General features: G+C 43.1%; 1 protein-coding gene across 7 annotated transcripts in view; it reads left to right on the top strand.

Moving 5' to 3' along the window:
* Positions 1-22,473, top strand: part of BCAS3 (BCAS3 microtubule associated cell migration factor) — a 1,710,065-nt gene that overhangs the window by 851,644 nt on the left and 835,948 nt on the right. For all 7 annotated transcript variants that reach the window (XM_073573260.1, XM_073573307.1, XM_073573290.1 and 4 more), the window contains one exon: positions 19,606-19,730. In XM_073573260.1, coding sequence (XP_073429361.1) covers positions 19,606-19,730 — 125 coding nt within the window. The remainder of the gene's footprint in view (positions 1-19,605; positions 19,731-22,473) is intronic.

Raw genomic sequence — 22,473 nt, 5'->3', positions numbered from 1 at the left:
GTCCCTGCTTAGTGGAGGCTGTACGCCGGCGCTGTCAGGACCCTGACAACAAGATTAATGTTCATGTGGCAGTGTTCTGGGAAACTCAGCTCAGTTAAGAAGCATGGCCAATAACTGAAATAATGAACGCATGAGACAGCCAGCACCTCACAGTCTCTGATTGGATAGTGGAGCTGTCAATCAACACACTGACAGCTCGGCACTCCCCTGTACCAGATTGGATGGCCAAGCTGTCAAAGTACTGAGCTTCAGCACACCCCTATATCAGATTGGACAGCTGAGCTGTCAGTAACTGCATCCCAGACACACTGAGGGGTGGGACCGTGATAGTTCCTGACTTATTTCCACGGGAAATCAATCTCCGCCAAGAGAACAGATGACCAACACTATATGTGACAATTAGTAATGAGCGACTGTGCTTGTTACTCGAGTTTTCCGAGCATGCTCGAGTCTTCTCTGAGTATCTTGGGCGTGCTCGTAAATTATGTCTGAGTCCCCGCAGCTACATAATTTGCGCCTGCTAGACAGCCTGAATACGTGCAGGGATTGCCTGTTTGCTGAAACCGTATTTTACTTTTAACAAAGTGAATGAGATTTCTGCGGTCTCCTTCACTGCATGCTGATTATTTTTCTTTCATATTTAAAACAGTTTTAATCTGCAGCAAGTCAATTTTTTCATTGATTTGCTGCATTTTTCACACATTCAAATGAAAGGGTCAAAAACGCATACAAAAGTGGGCCAAAAGCACACATATTTTACGCAGTATTATTCCTCCCAATAGATATGTGTTTAGTGCAGAACTGTTTATTGAAAATACTTTTAACAGGGTTATCCAGCCTTAGGGTACAAGTCTTCAGTCACTCTACCTGACTGCAGACTTGAGAATCCTCATAAATCCTCTCGGCTCATGCTATCACCATGAGTGCCTGGTGTGTGATTGCAAGTACGTGATTTAAATACATGTGGTCACGTGCCGACTAGACGTGAGCAACATGTCTAGTTGGAATGTGGCCGGAAGTATGCAAACTGAAAACTTGTGGACACATGACCGCCTTCTTCCGGCCCCGACATTGGGAAACCCTCACAATGCACAGTGCGTGTACTGCAATAATTCACAAGTCTGCAGTCACACAGAGAGGCCAAACAACCCCTTTAACGTGTGCACATACCCTAAGACAGCCTCTTTATAGATCTCCATACATTTGACCATATTATACCTCGAGAATGGCATTGGTCTTAACTTTACCACTGTGCACATAGAAGTGTACTAAATTGGAGACTCTTCTTGGGTTCTTCAGGTTAGAGTATCTAGTTTTTTGACAATATCATCTGCTACACATTTATTGTCCCCGCAGCTTTATAGCATAGAGCGAAAAATAACTGTGTGCCTCCCATACTGCTGTTTCCACCAGGCTCTCTTGGAAGTTTTTACTTTATATTCGTTTGCACCGTTATATCTCTTGTACATTTTGGAGGACATTTTGTTCTTCTGTTCATCACTTCTGAAATCTCACTAAGACCAGCACTTTTGCTGAAACCTCCAGAATGTCTCTGTCTTTCCATTCCATATTCGTGATGGAGAAATATGGATTTCTGAAAGTGAGCGGGTATTAGTATGGCATTTGACAGAAATACTTTGCTGGAATAGGAAATAGCAGTTTTACTGTGCTCTTTTATGAAGCCTTTAAGCTTCTCCTAGCACAGTGTCTAACCAAAGACACATTTTTATTGGTATGAAAAAGTGCCATTCAGTTGTTCTTCAGAAATGACTAATTCCAGTTCATGACAAACACTTAAATCTCCACTTTCTAAATTACATATCCATTACCTTGAATTGGAAAGAAAAGACCCGGGAATTCATAATTTAATATAGTGTTCCAATGGAAACATTCCAGAATTAAATGCATTTTATGATCCCATCTACCCTTTTAATGCTGTGGTGTGTCCCAACACTCGGCTGACACACGAGCATGTAACAATGATTGATTACATGGAACACCTCAGCATCATTGTGTGATGATTCATAATGCTTTTATATCCTTTCTTGTAAACATTCCTGGTTATTCCAGACCAGTATTATGTTGATCTGGTGCCAAAACGGGTCAGTTTAGTCTTTAAGAGAGTACCATAGCACATTACATTTACAAATCACTTCTTTGTAGTGAGCTCCCTTTCAGTTACTTCAGTGCTACAGCAAATCAATACTAGACTGTGCTTTAGTGTTACAGAATAGAAAGGATTTGATCACTATAGGATTTACAGCATAACCTGTAGATTAGGAAATGTCTACGGTGTATCGTAGTGTGAACCACAGAGGTTTCCGAATCGTGTAGTGAGAAAAAAACGTGATTCGAAAGGTTTTTGTCTATGATCCATTCAGTACAATGGGCTGGAACACATGGTGGCAATATATAAATTTAGAGGAAGTAAATAAAACTTATAACTACCAACTATGTTTTTTGTGTAAAGGCCTTATTACCATAAAGCTAGCCCATTCAAAAGCTATAGAGTGCATGGAGAGAGAGGGAGCATCCACTTCGTTGTCAGGAAGCAAGAACTTGCGTTACGCTATGTCCACATGTCTAGTATCCACTGAAACGGATCCAACAGCAATCAGTTGATTAAAAAAAATTGTGCAGGCTTAACTTTTTTGTCCAGCTAAAAAAAATTATTTCCTCCACACCGGTTTTTTTTACATTGATGTCTATGTAAAACGGATTCGTTAATTAGCCGCTTGTTTTTCTTTCATTTGAAAAGGATCCATTTTTTGCTTACTAGATCAGTTTCAAATGGAAGAAAATGGATAGCTGTTTTCCATAGACTTCAATGTTAAAAAAAAAACCCAGATCTAGTTGAAATTAGTTTTTTTAGTAGTACAAAAAAGTTGTATCCGCATAAATTTTTTTGTCAACAGGTTGTTGCTGGATCCGTCCTAACAGATGATTACTGGACATGTGAATGTAGTCTAAGGGTCCCATCACACCAAGCGATGCACCAGCGATCCTGGTCAGGAACGCTGGTGCATCGCTACATGATCGCTGATGAGCTGCCAAACAGGCAGACACACCAGCGATCAGGACCAGCGAAGATGCTGGTATCCAAGGTAAATATCAGGTAACTAAGTGTGCGCATCACTTAGTTACCCGCTGTGTACCTTGGATGCCAGCGTGCTCGCACTGAGAGCTGGTATCCAAGGTAAATATCGGGTAACTAAGCGCGCGGCACTTAGTTACCCGCTGTTTACCTTGGATACCAGTTCCCAGCGCGAGCACGCTGGTATCCAAGGTACACAGCGGGTAACTAAGCGACGCGCGCTTAGTTACCCGATATTTACCTTGGATACCAGCTCCCAGCATCTGCTTACAGCGCTGGGAGCTCGCTGATCGTTGGTCTCCCGCTGCCACACCAGAGGAAGAGTCCTGAGGAGATTATTTGCATATTCCCACTGCCTTCTGGGATAAGTGAAGAGTCTCCGCGAGCTCAACGATCACTGGGTTTTGGCTGTTGCAGCTGAAAAGAGGAAATCGGAAAACCAGGGCAAGAATCCTGAGGAGATCATTTGCATATTCCCAGTGCCTTCTGGGATAAGTGATTAGTCTCCGCGAGCTCAACGATCACTGGGTTTTGGCCGTTGAAGCTGAAAAGAGGAAATTGGAAAACCAGAGGAAGAGTCCTGAGGAGATCATTTGCATATTCCCAGTGCCTTCTGGGATAAGTGAAGAGTCTCTGCGAGCTCAACGATCACTGGTTTTTGAAATCTGAAAACTTTGGCTCATCTTTCACCGTTTTTAAGAAATCTCAATATGGAAGAGGCGAGGAGCCATTTGGTGAGCTGCATTTCTTGCTACATGTTCACAGACTTACCAGTGGAAAAGCCAAACTTCACATGCCACAAATGCAAGCTTGTGTCCCTGTTGGAGGAAAAGTTGCAAAATCTCGAAGAGAGGTTAGCTATGTGGAAGATCATTAAGGAAGGTGAGGAGTTCTTAGACAGAGCAGAATTATCTCTTCATGTTACAGAAAGACAAGAAATTCGAAGTGCACCTGAAGAAACAGAGGAATGGAGACGTGACCCAGAGAAGCAGGAGGATCAGGAGGCAGTCAGCACCCATATTTCTCAGGAACCAGTACCAGGCTCTCACGCAGGAAAACGATGAAGAAATACATCAGGATAAGACTTTGCCCACAAACAGCAACCTTGTACGCCTTCAGAGTCCTCCTGGATGGAGAAAGAAAAATGTTGTGAAGAAGAAACGGAGAGTGGTGGTCATGGGGGATTCCATGTTGAGAGGAACAGAGGCCGCTATCTGCAGACCGGATATAACTTCAAGAGAAATGTGCTGTCTTCTAGGTGCAAAAATTAAAGATGTGTCTGACAGGATATCAGGACTCTTCAGACCTACAGATGACTACCCATTCCTGCTACTACATGTGGGGACAAATGACACCGCAAGAAACGACCTGGAAACCATCTGCAGAGACTTTGAAAACTTAGGCAAGAAAGTGAAAGAACTGGGAGCGCAGGTGGTTTTCTCTTCCATCCTCCCAGTGGATGGCCATGGAACAAGGAGATGGAATAAGATTCTGCAGGTGACTAACTGGCTACGTCGATGATGCCGTCAGCAAGGATTTGGATTTCTGGATCACGGAGTGAATTACCTATACGATGGACTACTTGCTAGAGATGGGGTGCACCTTACGAAGACTGGAAAACATGTATTTGGAAGTCGCCTTGCTACACTTCTAAGGAGAGCTTTAAACTAGAACAACATGGGAAGGGAAGCAAAAGACCAGAAAAAGCCATACACCTGACAAATGCTATTGAGAACTCTGCTATTAGAAGTGGAAAGGAAGAACAAAGACAAAAGAATCTAATTAATAAAAATATTGAAGAAAGAGAAACCAATCACAAACTAAAATGTTTCTATACTAATGCACAAAGCATGGGTAACAAACAAGGAGAATTGGAACTACTAACACAGGAAAAGAAATATGTTGTCATTGTAATCACTGAAACTTGGTGGGACGATACACATGATTGGAATACAAGACGAGAAGGATACAACTTATTTGCAAGAAACAGACTTGATAAACAAGGAGGTGTCACATTGTATGTTAGAAACGCGTATATCTGCACAGAGATTAAAGCTTCAGAGACTGGGAGTTCTGTGGAAACTGTTTGGGTAAGAATACAAGGACAGAACAATGGAAAGGACACCATTGTAGGCATTTACTAGAGGCCGCTTGTGCAATGAAGATATGGATGAACTCTTTATGCATCAAATGGCCAAGTTCTCCAAAAAATATGACATAGTTGTCATGGGAGATTTCAACTATCCAGACATTTGTTGGGAATCTCTCTCAGGCAAAACTAACAGGTCAAGGAAATTCTTATCCTCTCTTGCTGACAACTTTATCTTCCAAAAGGTAGGGGAGAAAACAAGGTGAACTGCTACCTTGGATCTAATCCTTATAAACAGGGAGGAAATGGTTGAGGAGGTAAAAGTGGCTGGGATCCTAGGAGGCAGCGACCATGCTATTTTAGTATTTTGGATAACTAGAGGAGGAAGACCTGTGAAGACTCAGACGTCAAGGTTAGATTTCAGAAAGGCAGATTTTAAGGGATTCAGAAAGAGAATTGGAGGGATCCAATGGCTGGATATCCTTAAAGACAAAAATGTCCAGGAAGGATGGGAAATCTTGAAAAATGAAATTCTCAAAGCACAATTGTTAACAATTCTGAAAAGAGGGAAGAATAGGAAGCATTTAAAGAAACCAGGATGGATGAACACAGAACTTAAGCACATGCTAAAAAGGAAGAAAAAAATGTTTAGAAAATGTAAAGAGGGAGGCATATCTAAAGAAGAATATAATGCTGTCTGCAGAACCTGCAGGGCACAAATCAGATTATCTAAAGCTGACAATGAACTAAGGCTTGCAAGAGATGTCAAAAGCAATAATAAAGGATTTTGGAGATATGTCAAAAGTAAAAGAAAAGTCAAAGATGCTATAGGATTTTTACAGGATGAAAATGATGAAATGGTAAGACAGGATGTTGAGAAGGCCGAACCTTAAATTCCTATTTTGCATCTGTTTTCTCTCAGAAAGGAAATGTAACATCAACTGTTCTTCACTGTCCTATTAAGGGAATAGAAGAATCCAGGATATCTATAAACAGAAAGATAGTGAGGAAACACTTAGCTAACCTAAATGAATTCAAGTCTCCAGGTCCAGATGAATTGCACCCCAGAGTACTGAAGGAGATAGCAGAAGAAATTTTTGAACCCCTTCTCCATAATCTTTGGCCGGTGAGTCTGACTTCTATACCAGGAAAGATCTTTGAACAAATTATTAAACATATATGTCAGTACCTGGAAAAGAATGAAGTGATTAAACAGAGTCAGCATGGGTTTGTAACTAATAAGTCATGTCAGACTAACTTAATTTCCTTCTATGACGGAATCACTGATTGGGTGGATCAAGGAAATGCTGTAGATATAGTATATCTTGACTTCAGCAAAGCATTTGACAAAGTATCTCATACAATCCTTATTGAAAAAATGACTAAGTATGGAATGGACAAGGCAACTGTTAGGTGGATTCATAACTGGCTTAGTGATCGGACCCAAAGAGTGGTCGTAAATGGCTGTACATCCAGTTGGAAGAATGTCTCAAGTGGGGTACCACAGTGCTCTTGTCATGAACTCATTTTCTGCTCCACCAGTTGAGAGTTCCCCTTCCGTTCTCCCTCTGGTGGTGACAGGAGGTAGTGCGGTTGGTTTAAGTGGTAGTGATCTGCCACCTGATGAGGAAGATAACGATTGGATCTCTGGAGTATCAGACTGGATATAAGACAGCCGACGCCCTATCCTGGTGCTGGTGATTCAGTCTGCTTCTCAGGTCCTGGACTTCAGCTCTCTTCCAGTCTTGTCAAGTTAAGTTTGTTTTTTGCTAATGTTCACACTTGCGCTTGTTGGTCAATTCAGTTTTTTCTGTAATCAGCCTGCCCCTGCTGGGGCTATGCTGAATTTCCACTCCTATTAATCAGTATTTGCCAATCTGCTTTTTGTCCCTTATTACATTGGCCTCTTTTTTGCTGTCTCCGAATATTTCAGAGTGCTGATATAGGTTTAGAAGTCTAGTGACTTCAGGGTTAATTTTGCTATCACAAGTGTTGGACAATATTTTTGTAGGTTTTTTTGGCAGATTGCAGACAGTGTCTTTCCTTTCCTGTCCTTTTTAGTTAACCGGGCCCCATCGTTTGCTCAGCCTATTTTCCTGCCTTCGTTTGTATTTTCATCTTGTTTCACCATCAATACATGTGGGGGGGGCTGTCTTTCCTTTGGGGTCTGCTCTGGGGCAGTTAGTTTTCTTCTTTTCCTGCTTTAGGCTTATGTAGTTCTCCGGTTGTGACAAGGCGTCTAGGACCATCGTAGGAACGCTCGACGTCTGCTGCTAGTTGTGCGGTTAAGATCAGGGATCTGCAATCTGCATAGTTACCAACTTCTCTGGTTTTCTGAGACTTAGCTTGTTGTCTTTTTTTTCCTCCTCGGTTACCCATTCATATCAGGCTCTGTCCTGGGCCCTGTATTGTTCAACATCTTTATCAAAGATTTAGATGAAGGAATTGAGGGTAAACTGATTAAATTTGCTGATGACACAAAGCTTGGAGGGATAGCTAATACTAGAGAAGAGAGCGAGAGGATTCAAAAAGATTAAATAAACTGGAGCAGTGGGCAGCAACTAACAGGATGGTTTTTAACAGGGAAAAATGCAAAGTTCTACATCTGGGCAATAAAAATGAAAAAAGCATATACAGAATGGGAGGAATAGGGCTAAGCAACAGCACATGTGAAAAAGACTTGGGTATACTAATAGATCACAGACTGAATATGAGTCAACAGGGTGATGCAGCAGCAAAAAAGGCAAATGCAATTCTAGGTTGTATTAACAGAAGCATATAGTCTAGATCACGTGAAGTCATTATTTCCCTCTACTCCTTTGGTCAGACCTCATCTGGAATATTGTGTCCAGTTTTGGGCACCACATTTTAAAAAAGACATCAACAAACTGGAGCAACTTCAGAAAAGAGCAACCAGAATGGTGACCGGTCTGCAAACCCTGTCTTATGAGGAAAGGTTGCAGGATTTGGGAATGTTTAGTTTGCAAAAGAGAATACTTAGAGGAGAATTAATAGCTGTCTACAAATATCTAAAGGGCTGTCACATTGTAGAATAGAAGGATCATCTTTATTCTCATTTGCACAAGGAAAGACTAGAAGCAATGGGATGGAACTGAATGGGAGGAGACACAGATTAGATATTAGAAAAAACTTGTTGACAGAGTGATCAATGAGTGGAACAGGCTGCCACGAGAAGTGGTGAGTTCTCCTTCAATGGAAGTCTTCAAACAGAGGCTGGACAGACATCTGACTGGGAAGATTTAGCGAATCCTGCTTTGAGCAGTGGGTTGGACCAGATGGCCAAGGAGGTCCCTTCAACTCTACGATTCTATGATTCTAATCACAACTGAAAGCCGAGATCCTTAGATCAGGAACAGAACAGATATTTATAGGACATTTCATAACTTTCCCAAAATATTATAAAGAAAATGTACAGCACATCCTGCACTGAACTTCTATACCCAAGTTATTATATATTTAAGGAGTGGGAGCCTGTCCATTTTATACCGACTCCAACTCCACCAAAATGGACACCAGCTCCAACTCCACAGCCCTGTTTCTGAAGCAACTTTTTTAGCATTTTCCTTTTTTCTTTGTTTTACAATGTCTTTTGCCTCTGCTTTTTAAACTCTTGAATTGAATAAACTCGAGAGCACCTTACAAGTGGAAGCTGCATGAAGAATAGTCAGGTCACTACTTGGCTTGTGGTTTTGGAAACCTGAAGCGCAAACAATCTCAAAACACGGAACACATGCACAGCAAGTCATTTTTACGTTGCATTTCATATGTTCATTCTTTTTTTAGCATTTCTCGAACACTTTAAAGGAGGTTACATTGTGTGCCCACCTAAAAAAAAAAAACAACAAACATTGTGTGCACATAGCCTAAGTGTCACATTCCAGCAAAGTGAAAATTTTCTGAGGATACTTTGACCCTGATTCTTCAAAGTGATTATGGAGGAATCCTTTGTTAAATCGCTTTTAAAAGAAACAAAATGTTATGACTTTTGGCATATGTGATGTCACAACTCATCTAATTCATGACAAACTGTGGCATACCTTACACCAGAAATCTTATTTCAGTCACTGACTGGAATAAAATATGTGGTGATGCGCACGAAGGTACACGATGGTGGTAAGATGTTGTCTCTTAATAAATCGGGAACGTCTGGCTCCAACAGGCCTCCTCATCAAGACTGGCATTCTTCAAGATGGTCTTCATGAATTTCGGTCTTTGCCTTTAGGTAACACATGATGCATTGCTTCTAGGACATTTCTATAGCCTGCAAGAGAATTGGATGCTATATGCAAATGACCTTCGACTCAAACTCTGCTGCGAGCGTGATCCGAGTGTCATTTTACTGTCATCCGATTCTCTTGCATGCAAGTAACGGTTCACATGTGCAGAGAATATGGAGAACATCATTTCTCCATCTTCTCTATTCTGTGAGTCGGCATAGGCCATTTTCACACTAGCGTATGGAGGAGCTGCGGAGGGATGCAGACTTCCTTCATGAATCTCCACCCACTGCTGCGCCTCCCCCATTCAGCTCCGCCTCCATCGGCATGCGGCCTGCATACCCTATCTGTAGCGTTGGATACGCAGGCCATGCCGATGTATGTGTATGTCTCCGCATGTGTCGTTTTGACGATGCGGCAACCAATGAAATCCAACATGTTGCGTTCGGCGCAGGTTGTTGTTTAAGTGTTCCCTTTATTTTTTTAAACAGTATATATATAAATATATACACTACCGTTAAAAAGTTTGGGGTCACCCAGACACTTGTGTTTTCCATGAAAATTCATACTTTTATTAATCAAATGAGTTGCCACATGAATTTAAAATCTAGTCCAGACATTGACAAGGTTCCGAAAAAATATTTTTATTTGAAATAGTGATTTTCTCCTTGAAACTTTGCTTTCGTCAAAGAATGCTTCCTTTGCAGCAATTACAGCATTGCAGACCTTTGGCATTCTAGCAGTTAATTTGCTGAGGTAATCTGGAGAAATTTCACCCTATGCTTCCAGAAGGCCCTCCCACAAGTTGGTTTGGCTTGATGAGCACTTTTTGTGTACCATGCGGTCAAGCTGCTCCCACAACAGCTCAATGGGTTTGAGATCTGGTGACTGCACTGGCCAATCCATTACAGGTAGAATACCAGCTGCCTGCTTCTTCTCTAAATAGTTCTTGCATAATTTGGAGGTGTGCTTTGGGTCATTGTCCTGTTGTAAGATGAAATTTGCTCCAATCAAGCGCTGTCCACAGGGTATGGCATGGCGTTGCAAAATGGAGTGATAGCCTTCCTTATTCAAAATCCATTTTACCTTGTACAAATATCCCACTTTACCAGCACCAAATCAACCCCAGACCATCACATTGCCTAAACCATGCTTGACAGATGGCGTTAGGCACTCTTCCAGCATCTTTTCAGTTCTGCTTCTCACAAATGTTCTTCTGTATGATCCATACACCTCAAACTTGGATTCGTCTGTCCATAACACTTTTTTCCGATCTTTCTCTGTCCAATGTCTGTGTTCTTTTGCTCATATTGATCTTTTCCTTTTCTTAGCCAGTCTCAGATATGGCTTTTTCTTTGCTACTCTGCCCTGAAGGCCAGCATCCCGGAGTCACCTCTTCACTGTAGACATTGACACTGGCGTTTTGTCTGTACTATTTAATGATGCTGCCAGTTGAGGACCTGTGAGGCGTCGATTTCTCAAACTGCAGACTCTAATGTACTTGTCTTGTTGTGCAGTGGGGCCTCCCACTTCTCTTTCTACTCTGGTTAGAGCCTGTTTGTGCTCTCCTCTGAAGGGAGTAGTACACACTGCTGTGGGAAATCTTCAGTTTCTTGGCAATTTCTCACATGGAATAGCCTTCATTTCTAAGATCAAGAATAGACTGTCGAGTTTCACATGGAAGGTCTTTTTTTTCTTGCCATTTTGAGAGTTGAATGGAACCAACAAATGTAATGCTCCAGATTCTCAACTAGCTCAAAGGAAGTGCAGGTTTATAGCTTCTTTAATCAGCCAAACTGTTTTCAGCTGTGCGAACATACTTGCACAAGGGTTTTCAAGGGTATTCTAACCATCCATTAGCCTTCTTACACAATTAACAAACACAAAGTACCATAAGAACACTGGAGTGATGGTTGTTGGAAATGGGCCTCGTATAGAGGCCCATTTCCAACAACCTTCACTCCAGTGTTCTTATGGTACTTTGTGTTTGCTAACTGTGTAAGAAGGCTAATGGATGGTTAGGTGTATAACCTATGAAGATAATTGCATTACAAACCAGACATTTTCTGCTAGAATAGTCATTTGCCACATTAACAATGTATATAGTGTATTTCTGAATCATTTAATGTTAGCTTTATTGGAAAAAACTGCTTTTCTTTCAAAAATAAGGAAATTTCTAAGTGACCCTAAACTTTTGAACAGTAGTGTATATATATATATTACACTTCAAACTTCCACCAATGTAGTGGTGTGCTACAGTGCTATCAGGACTTTATCCATGTCCTGTCTTTCACGATATACTTTCCCAAATAAAGTTAGCTTTTAAAAAAATTGGTATGAAAACACACACTTTATTATGTTTTGTTACATGTTTGGACTCAAATATATATATAAATAAAGAAAGAAATAAGAGAAATTTTAGCATTTTAGGTTACGTTTCCTCTCAGAGAATAAGCAGCAGATTAGAAGGGTAGCATTACAGATGAGTAGTGATGGCCGAATGGCTGAACACTTAAAAAAAGTTTGGTTCAGGTACCCGAACTTGGACCCCATTCAGATAAATGGGAGGCCAGTGCATCCAATGTTTGCCATGCTGTCATCTGTATGACAGCGATGGTAAACACTGCCTCTTATCGATGGTAAGATCATTACCGCTGGTCAGAGAACTGCATTTCCCACTCTCTCAGATGAACGTTTACCGCCGTTCACAGAGGCTTTGACTGATGAGTACTATTCCAATCAGCCTACGCCTGCTGTTGCTGGTAACAGCAAGAGCATACATGGCTTATGAGATTATTCATTAGCCCTTGCCGGAGCTATAAATAATAATAAAACTGCAACCCTCATCTGTCAGCTTTATCATGGCTGGTTACCAAGAGTAAAGGGTTCCCACAGCTTTTGTTAAAATTATTTAGATAAATAATTTAAAAAATAAACAGCGCGGGGTCCCCCCATTTTTTGTCAACCAGCCAAGCTAAAGCAGACAGCTGGGGACTGGCATTCTCCAACTGGGAAGGTGCTGTGAATATTGCACCCCCCAGCCTAAAAATAGCAGCCTGCAGCCACCTCAGAAAAAGCGTACTTCCATCTTTGAAACAGGGTGTGGATTTTTATTTCAAATAAAGGTCTTTATTCTGGGTGTCTTATATACAATATGACTATGTGGTTAATAATGGAGAGGCATCATACAGACACTTGATGTCACCTGACAATACAAAGGTGACATCAACCCCACGAATTTACTCTACTTGTCGCCGTGCAAAGTGCCAGAAACTATTAGATGTGCCTCTTCTGTGACGGCTGTGGACTGCTATTTTTAAGCTGAGATGCGCATATCCATGGCTCTTACCATCCTGAGAAAACCAGCCCCATCTGTCTGCTTTAGCTTGGCTGATTGTCAAACATGGGATGGCCCCATGCCGTTTTTTAAATTATTTATTTAAATAATTTTAAAAGGCAGGGAAACTCCTCTATTTTTGATAACCTGCCATGATAAATTTGACAGCTGAGGGTTGAAGCTGACAGCTGTCAGTTATGCCTGCGCTAGTTATTAAGTTATTAAAAATAGAACAAACCTCAAGTCATTTTGTAAAAAAAAATATTTATTTATAGCTCAGTCCCCGACTTTTGAATACTCCCATCAGTGGCGCCTGCTCTCGCTGTTATCAGTGCCAACAGGTGTAGCCTGATGAGGCTAGTACTTCCATCAGACGACGCCTCTGTGACCGGCAGAAAACAGACACCTCACACAGCTCTCTGACTGGCGGTAATAATCTTATCACCAATCAGAGCCACCGGTGTTTCTCGTGCTGTCATGCAAATGAACAGTAACACAGACTTCCTGGAGAGGTCTGTGTTCGGGGTCTGCGCCCGAACAGTAGGTGTTCAATATGGACCAAGGACTTTACAGTTCGGATTCAGCCATCACTATTAATGAGTTATCTCAATATCTTAAGTATGAAGTTTCATGTGCAGCCTGCTGAGAAAATCTGCAGAGTACATTTATCTGAATAGTGTATTAGAAATCTTCAGAATTTGAAATGATGCTGCTGATTGCATCTTTTGCAATATGTGAAATGTTTGGCAAATTCACTACTTTTCTGCAATGAAATCTGATGATTTTCTGCTGCATTCAACAGCATATATGAACATATCCAATAATCAAAGCTCACCCTTCTGTAGAACCTTGATTACCATGGTAAGCACAAGTCAATCTATGCTCCAAAACCAAGCTGTCAGAGACACCGCACTGCACTTGCTCATAGAGCCAGTGCGTGTGTCCTGAGTACAGAAGCAGTGCTAAAAGATACCTGTGGAGCAGGGCAGCAGAGGTGACCATGCTTGCTTCAGGCTAATAGTGTTAGGGTCCAGTCAGCGCTGGAAGGTAAAGAGGCACAGGACCTGCGGACACTGAAACTGAATAATCCGGCACGGGACCTATGGTCATGTGACTGCAAGGGGACGGGCCTTAGCATCCTGTTTTCAGATAGGACAGGACACCACACAACAACTCAGAGTCAGGTAAAGCAGAGGTCACAGCAGTACGGGCAAACGAGGTACAGGAGGGACAAACAGACGGGTGGTCAGACAAAGCTAAAGGTCATACACAAGAAGGCGACGTGGTACCAAGGGGACAAGCAGAGAGAAGTCAGGTCACAAGCAGAGAGTCATACACGAGAGGTAGCGCAGTACAAGAGGGTCAGGCAGAACTCGTAACAGGGACAGAACCAGATCACAACCGAACAAGCAAGCAAGATATCAGGCACAAGGTCACTTAACTCAGCCGAGGGCAGGAGTATAACTGACACCAGACCCAGGTCCAGTGAGCACTAAATAGCCTCCTTCTGCCAGAGAGAGGCAGCACAATTAACCCATAGTCTAACCAGGACGGGTCAAAGCGAAATCCCATCCTGGATCATGACAGTACCCTCCTCTTAATGGGGGGCCACCGGACCCCCAGGTCTCTCAGGGTACTTGGCGTGAAAGGCTCGGATCAACCGATCCGCATGAACTGATCGAGCAGGAACCCACGAGCGTTCCTCAGGACCGTAGCCCTTCCAATGTATCAGATACTGAAGGGCGCGACGGACCAACCTGGAGTCGACAATTCGTTCCACCTCGTACTCAGCCTGCCCATCTACCAAAACCGGTGTCGGGGAAGATGATGATCCCTCCCCACCGGACCTCACAGGTTTCAAAAGGGCCTTATGGAAAACATTAGGGATCCTTAGAGATGGCGGATGACTCAACCAAAAAGCCACCAGGTTAACTGCTTCGGTAATTACATAGGGACCTATAAACTTGGGTCCAAGCTTCGCAGAGGGGACCTTGAGCCTTATATTTTTGGTGGATAACCATACCTTATCCCTGACCTAAAACACTTGACCCACGGATCGTTTTTTGTCCGCAAAAAATGTAAATTTGTCCTGGGCCTTCGTAATGTTATTCTGCACCTCCCGCCATACCTCCCCCAACCGCTGGATCGTCTCATCCGCCAGAGGACACCCAGAATTCAAGCGGGAAAATTCTCCAAAATGAGGATGAAACCCATAATTGCAAAAAAATGGAGATGTACCCATAGACTGGTTAGTGCGGTTGTTAAATGCAAACTCAGCCAATGGTAACACAGAACACCAATCATCCTGTCGGGCTGAGGTCAAACAACGCAGAATTTGCTCCAGAGACTGATTGGTCCGCTCAGTCTGCCCATTAGTCTCTGGATGGTAGGCGGATGAAAAGGACAGACCAATACCCAACCTCCTACAAGAAGTTCTCCAAAATCTGGACACAAATTGCACTCCCCTATCAGACACCACATTCAGGGGTACCCCATGCAACCGCACCACATACTCCACAAACAATCTGGACAATGTTTCCGCATTAGGTAGAGCTGCCAAAGGTACAAAATGTGCCTGCTTACTAAACCTGTCCACTACGACCCAGACCACGGTATTACCCTTGGAAGGGGGAAGGTTGGTGATGAAATCCATGGACAGATGAGTCCATGGTCTCTCAGGAATTGGCAGTGGTACCAATTCCCCGGCCGGCCGGTTATGGGGAGTTTTCGCACGGGCACAAACCTCACACGCAGACACATACTCCCCAACATCAGAGGCTAAAGAAGACCACCAGAATATTCTAGTAATGGCCTTCCGGGTCGCTGAGATCCCTGGATATCCACACAGAACTGAGTCATGGAACTCCTGGAGGACCTTGAGACGAAACTGAGCTGGCACAAAAAGTTTATCCACCGGCTTAGCTGGAGGTGCAAGAGCCTGGGCTTCTCAAGTCTCCCGTTCCAACACAATAGAAACCTCTGCCACCACCACCCCAGGCTGAAGAATGGAGGATGGAGGTTCCGGGGGGGACACCAGATCTAGACTGCGTGACAACGCATCCGCTCTGATATTCTTGGATCCTGGTCGAAAAGTGATCGAGAAGTTGAATCGGGAAAAAAAAGTGACCATCTAGCCTGTCTGGGAGTCAACCTTTTAGCTGACTCAATGTAAGCTAGGTTTTTGTGGTCCGTGATTACCGTTATAGGATGAACAGCCCCCTCCAAAAAATGCCTCCATTCTTCAAAGGCCAACTTTACGGCCAGAAGTTCCCGATTCCCCACATCATAGTTTCTCTCCGCAGGGGAGAACTTCTTTGAGAAAAAGGCGCAAGGTCTTAAATTGGTCAAAGTGGCGGGTCCCTGGGACAATACCGCCCCCACCCCCACCTCTGAGGCGTCTACCTCAACAATAAATGGTTCAGAGGGGTCCGGTTGAATAAGAACCGGGGCCGACATGAAACATTTTTTCAAAAACTGAAATGCCACTACCGCTGCGGTTGACCAATTCTTGATATCGGCCCCCTTTTGAGTCATGTCTGTGAGGGGTTTAACCACCTGTGAGAACCCCCTTATAAATTTCCGATAATAATTAGCGAACCCTAGGAAACGTTGCAGACCCTTCAAATCACACGGTTGAACCCACTCGAGAATGGCCTGCACCTTATTAGGATCCATGCGATACCCTTCAGCAGACACGATGAACCCCAGAAAGGACAGTTCCTGAACGAAAAATAAACATTTTTCAAGTTTAGCAAAAAGACAGTTCTCCCTGAGCCTTTGGAGAACTCTCCGAACATGACCAATGTGAGCCTGTTTATCAGGCGAGTAGATTAAAATGTCATCCAAATACACCACCATAAAACGTCCAATCAAATCGGAGAACACATGATTTATGAAATTTTGGAAGACCGCTGGAGCGTTGGTCAGGCCGAAGGGCATGACCAAATTTTCAAACAACCCTTCAGTAGTGAGAAAAGCGGTCTTCCACTCATCTCCGTCCCGGACTCGGATAAGGTTATTCGCTCCCCATAGATCTAATTTCGAAAACCACTTAGCTCAGGACAACTGATTGTATAAATCAGGAATAAGTGGAAGGGGATAAGTATTCCTCACAGTTATTTTATTTAACTCACGAAAATCAAGGCATGGGCGCAAACCACCGTCTTTTTTTTTTTTTTTACAAAAAAGAACCCTGCCGCCACAGGAGAAACAGAAGGACGAATGTGTCCCTTACTGAGGCTCTCGGAAATATATTCCTTCATCGCAGCCCGTTCCGGACCAGAGAGGTTATACAGGCGGGCTTTGGGCAATTTATCACCTGGAACCAGGTCAATGGCACAATCAAATGGGCAGTGTGGTGGTAAAACCTCAGCCTCTTTTTCAGAGAAAACGTCTGTATAATCTATCAGGCACTCCGGAATGCCTTCTAGACCCACGGACGACACAGACACAGAAACAAGACATTTCTCAGAGCAATAGGGACCCCATTTAACAATATCCCGAGATTCCCAATTAATCACAGGATTATGCAGATGTAACCAGGGGAACCCCAACACCAGTCCCGCAGGCAGGTTGTTCATTACAAAACATGAAATACGTTCCTGGTGTAAGGAACTCACTTTAAGGAGAAACTCTTCAGTACAAAACACAATGTCATTTTTATCTAGTGGTGTTTTGTCAATAGCATCAAGGTTAATCGGAGTCTCCAACCTAACTGTTCCTAACTTACACCTGGCCACCAAGTCAGAGTCAATAAAGTTCAATGATGAACCACAATCCACGAAGGCAGAAGTGGATGTGGAGACACTCCCACAACAAAGTTCCACTTGCAATGACATTTTAGAAAATGCAGAAAAGGGTACTTGAGAGCCTGGGTGACCTCCACGATAATCACCCGGGCTCAGTCGCTTGTTGGTTAGTGGCCGGGAGGGGCAATCCTTTTTCCAATGTCCAGACTCACCACTGGGAACACAGTATTTTCTCACGTGCCGTTGTCTCCTTTCTTCCTCCTTAAGGTTGATGGTTCCCATCTCTGTGATTTTCAACGAAGAACTGGCTCCCCCTCCTTGGGAGAATAATGATGTCTCGGCTTGTATCACTCCCCTTGCCCGTAACCTGCGATCCATTCGGACGGCCTGTGTCATAGCTTCCTCCAGGGCATCAGGTGGGGGGTGGAGAGCCAAGGCGTCTTTCAGATGCTCAGACAGGCCTCTACGGAACAACCCCCGGAGAGCGGCGTCGTTCCAGCAGACCTCAGCAGCCCAGCGTCTGAACTCTGAGCAAAACCACTCGGCTGAGTGTTTCCCCTGGCAAACATTCTTCAGCCTGTCCTCAGCCATACGCACCCGATCAGGCTCATCATAAATATGCCCCAGGGCCTCAAAAAATGCATCCACAGTCATACGCTCAGGGGCCGTGGTAGGGAGAAAGCCCAAGCTTGGGGGGCTCCCCTTAACAGAGACATAATGACCCCCACTCTCTGACTTTCATCCCCAGAAGAGTGTGGTCTTAAGAAAAAAAAAAGCTTACAGCCCTCCTTGAAAACTCTGAAGTCATTTTTATCTCCAGAAAAGGTATCTGGTAACTTCACTGGAGACTCAGGGGAAATTAGTGTAACATCCCGAGCCCCCAATGAAAGAACCCCCTGCACAGTGTCGGCGATCAGCTGCTGAGACTGAGCCAGGACTCTTTGTTCTCCAAAGAGTTTCTGAGACATCTGCGTCAGATGCTTAACCTGTTCAGAAAGAGTGTGCATAGGATCCATCACACACACAGGTGAATGGGAGCAGAGAAAAAAAAATGGTATGGGTCAGTTATAATGTCAGAGACACCGCACTGCACTTGCTCATAGAGCCAGTGCGTATGTCCTGAGTACAGAAGCAGTGCTAAAAGATACCTGTGGAGCAGGGCAGCAGAGGTGACCATGCGTGCTTCAGGCTAATAGTGTTAGGGTCCAGTCAGCGCTGGAAGGTAAAGAGGCACGGGACCTGCGGACACTGAAACTGAATAATCCGGCACGGGACCTATGGTCATGTGACTGCAAGGGGGCGGGCCTTAGCATCCTGTTTTCATTTAGGACAGGACACCACACAACAACTCAGAGTCAGGTAAAACAGAGGTCACAGCAGTACGGGCAAACGAGGTACAGGAGGGACAAACAGACGGGTGGTCAGACAAAGCCAAAGGTCATACACAAGAAGGCGATGTGGTACCAAGGGGACAAGCAGAGAGAAGTCGGGTCACAAGCAGAGAGTCATACACGAGAGGTAGCGCAGTACAAGAGGGTCAGGCAGAACTCGTAACAGGGACAGAACCAGATCACAACCCAACAAGCAAGCAAGATATCAGGCACAAGGCACACGTATACAAGAGGTCACTTAACTCAGCCGAGGGCAGGAGTATAACTGACACCGGACCCAGGTCCAGTGAGCACTAAATAGCCTCCTTCTGCCAGAGATAGGCAGCACAATTAACCCATAGTCTAACCAGGACGGGTCAAAGCGATATCCCGTCCTGGATCATGACACAAGCAATCTGTCCAAATGAGTCCAGATCTATGAGTATTTTTAAGTTTTGTAGCTGCTCATAAAATGGTGACATATGCTGCTTGTTTACATTCTTTAAACTCAAGCAACATATTATTGTGAATTCTCCTTTCTTATATTTATTTTTACTTGTTTTTTTAATATATTACTGTTGAAAATAACAAACCGGAACATTGTGGAATGTCAAACCCAGTAAAGATTTCCTATACAGTATTTCTAATTTGTTTTTAATATATATATACTTTTCATTTACTTTGAGTGATAATGAATCTTATGTTTCTTTGTTTCCTTATTTTTTAAAGCAAAGCCAAGCCAGCGCCACATATTTCCCCAAGTAAATCTACAGGAGGAGAGTTCTGTGTTGCTGCTGTATTTGGCTCATCACGGTCTTGGTTTGCCAGTAACCAAGGCATTAAAAGAGACAAAGGTTAGTAAATTCTTTTATTCTGGTATTTATCGTGTAAGTTAGAGTGTGTGTATATATACAGTATATATGTACATGCTTATATACATACAGTTGAAACCAGAGGTTTACATACACTATATAAAAAGACACATATGCATGTATTTCTCAATATCTGACATGAAATCAGAATAAACCTTTCCCGTTTTATGTCAGTTAGGATTACCATAACTATTAATATTTGCGAAATGCCAGAAAAATGAGAGAGAATGTTTTAAGGCATTTTTATTATTTACTGAAAAGTCTAAAGTTTACATACTTTTCATTAGAATTTGGTACCATTGCCCTTAAACTGAATGACTTGGGTCAAAAGTTTGTGATAGCCTTCTAAAAAACTTCTCACAATAATTGGTCGCAATTTGAGTCTATTCCTCCTGACAAAAATGGTGTAACTGATCCAGGTTTGTAGATCGCCTTGCTTGCACCTGCTTTTTCAGCTTTGCCCATAAATTTTCAATATTGCCACATAATCTTTTTTTCTCATGATGCCATCTATTTTGTGAAGTGCACCAGTCCCTCCTGCAGCAAAACAACTTCACAATATGTTGCTGCCACCACCGTGTTTCACAGTTGGAATGGTGTTCTTCTGCTTCCAGGATTCTCCCTTTTCCTCCAAACGTAATGATGGTCATTATGCCCAAAAAGTACAATTTTAGTTTAATCAGACCACAGGACATGTCTCCAAAAATTAAGGTCTTTGTTCCTGTGTGCATTTGTAAACATTAATCTGGCTTTTTATGTTTCTTTTGGAGTAATAGCTTTTTCCTGGCAGACTGGCCTTTCAGCCCATGTTGATACAGTACTCGTTTCACTGTGGATATTGACACAATCTTACCAGTTTCCACCATCATCTTCACAAGGTATTTTGCTTTTGTCCTCGGGTTGATATGCACGTGTCGGACCAAAGCACGTTCATCTTTGGGACACAGAACCCGTCTCCTTCCTGAGCGGTATAATGGTGTATATTCCCATTTTATTTGTGCTTGCGTATAATTGTTTGTACAGATGAACGAGGCACCTTCAGGTATCTTGAAATTGTACCCGAGGATGAGCCAGACTTGTGCAAGTCCACAATTCTCTTCCTGATATCTTGGCTAATTTCGTGATTCTCTTTCCCATGATGCTACACAAAAAAGCAGTGTGATTCAGATGTGTGTCTCTAATTACCATATATACTCGTGTATAAGCTGACCCGAGTATATGCCAACCCCCCTAATTTTGCCACAAAAAACTGGGAAAACTTATTGACTCGCGTATAACCGTAGAGTGGAAAATGCAGCAGCTACTGGTAAATTTCAAAAATAAAAATAGATACCAATAAAAGTAAAATTAATTGAGACATCAGTAGGTTAAATGTTTTTGAATATCCAGATTGAATCAGGAGCCCCATATAATGCCCATACAGTTCCATAGATTATGCCCCATAAATTGCTCTATAAAATGCTCCATAGATTATGCCCCATAAGATGCTCCATAAGATGCTCCATAGATTATGCCACCATATGCTGCCCCATAAAATGTTCCATAGATTATCCTGCATAAGATGTTCTATAGATTATTCCCCATATGCTGCTCCATAAGATGTTCCATAGATTATGCCCCATATGCTGCTCCATAAGATGCTCCATAGATTATACCCCCATATGCTGCTCTATAGATTATGCCCCATAAGATGCTCTATAGATTAGGCCCCCATATGCTGCCCCATAAAATGCCCCATAAGATGCTCCATAGATTATGCCCCCATAAGATGCTCCATAGAATAGGCCCCATATGATGCTCCATAGATTATGCCCCCATAAAATGCTCCATAAAAGTTATGCCCCATATGCTGCCGCTGCTGCACATAAAAAAATAACATACTCACCTCTTGTCGCTGGGGGCCGGGTGCCGGTGTCCTGAGCATAAACAGCAACTGAAAACCACCGCATTGAAGGCCTGGCAGAGCATCAAAAAGGAGGAAACACAGCGTCTGGTGATGTCCATGAGTTGAAGACTTCAGGCAGTCATTGCCAACAAAGGGTTTTCAACCAAGTACTAGAAATGAACATTTTATTTACAATTATTTAATCTGCCCAATTACTTTTGGTCCCTTTAAAAACAGGGTGGCACATGTTAAGGAGCTGAAACTCCTAAACCCTTCATCCAATTTTAATGTGGATACCCTCAAATGAAAGCTGAAAGTCTGAACTTCAACTGCATCTGAATTGTTTTGTTTAAAATTCATTGTGGTAATGTCTAGAACCAAAATTAGAAAAATGTTGTCTCTGTCCAAATATATATGGACCTAACTGTATATGCAATATTCACCTGTCCCCGTCCCACCGCAGTGCCCTGTCCTCTGCATCCTCTGGCTGTGATGTTCAGGTCAGAGGGCGCGATTACGTAGTTAGTGCACGCTGCGCCGTCTGCTGCCTAAATGTCACTGACAGAGGACCAGGAAAACAGAGCGGCAGCAGTGGAACAGGAACAGGTGAATTTCTCAGGTGCTGGGGCCTGAGCCAGTGGTGACACCGGCACATGTCCCCCATAGCGCGCCAGTGTCCCTGCCTGCTCAGGACACCGGCACCCGGCCCCCAGCGACAAGAGGTGAGTATGTTATTTTTTTATGTGCAGCAGCGGCAGCATATGGGGCATAACTTTTATGGAGCATTTTATGGGGGCATAATCTATGGAGCATCATATGGGGCCTATTCTATGGAGCATC

The sequence above is a fragment of the Dendrobates tinctorius genome, unplaced genomic scaffold (assembly GCF_039654945.1).
Source record: "Dendrobates tinctorius isolate UK_male_01 unplaced genomic scaffold, ASM3965494v1 ptg000007l, whole genome shotgun sequence".
Taxonomy (NCBI): domain Eukaryota; kingdom Metazoa; phylum Chordata; class Amphibia; order Anura; family Dendrobatidae; genus Dendrobates; species Dendrobates tinctorius.
The sequence above is the reverse complement of the archived record's forward strand: the minus strand, read 5'-3'. Positions and strand labels throughout refer to the sequence as shown.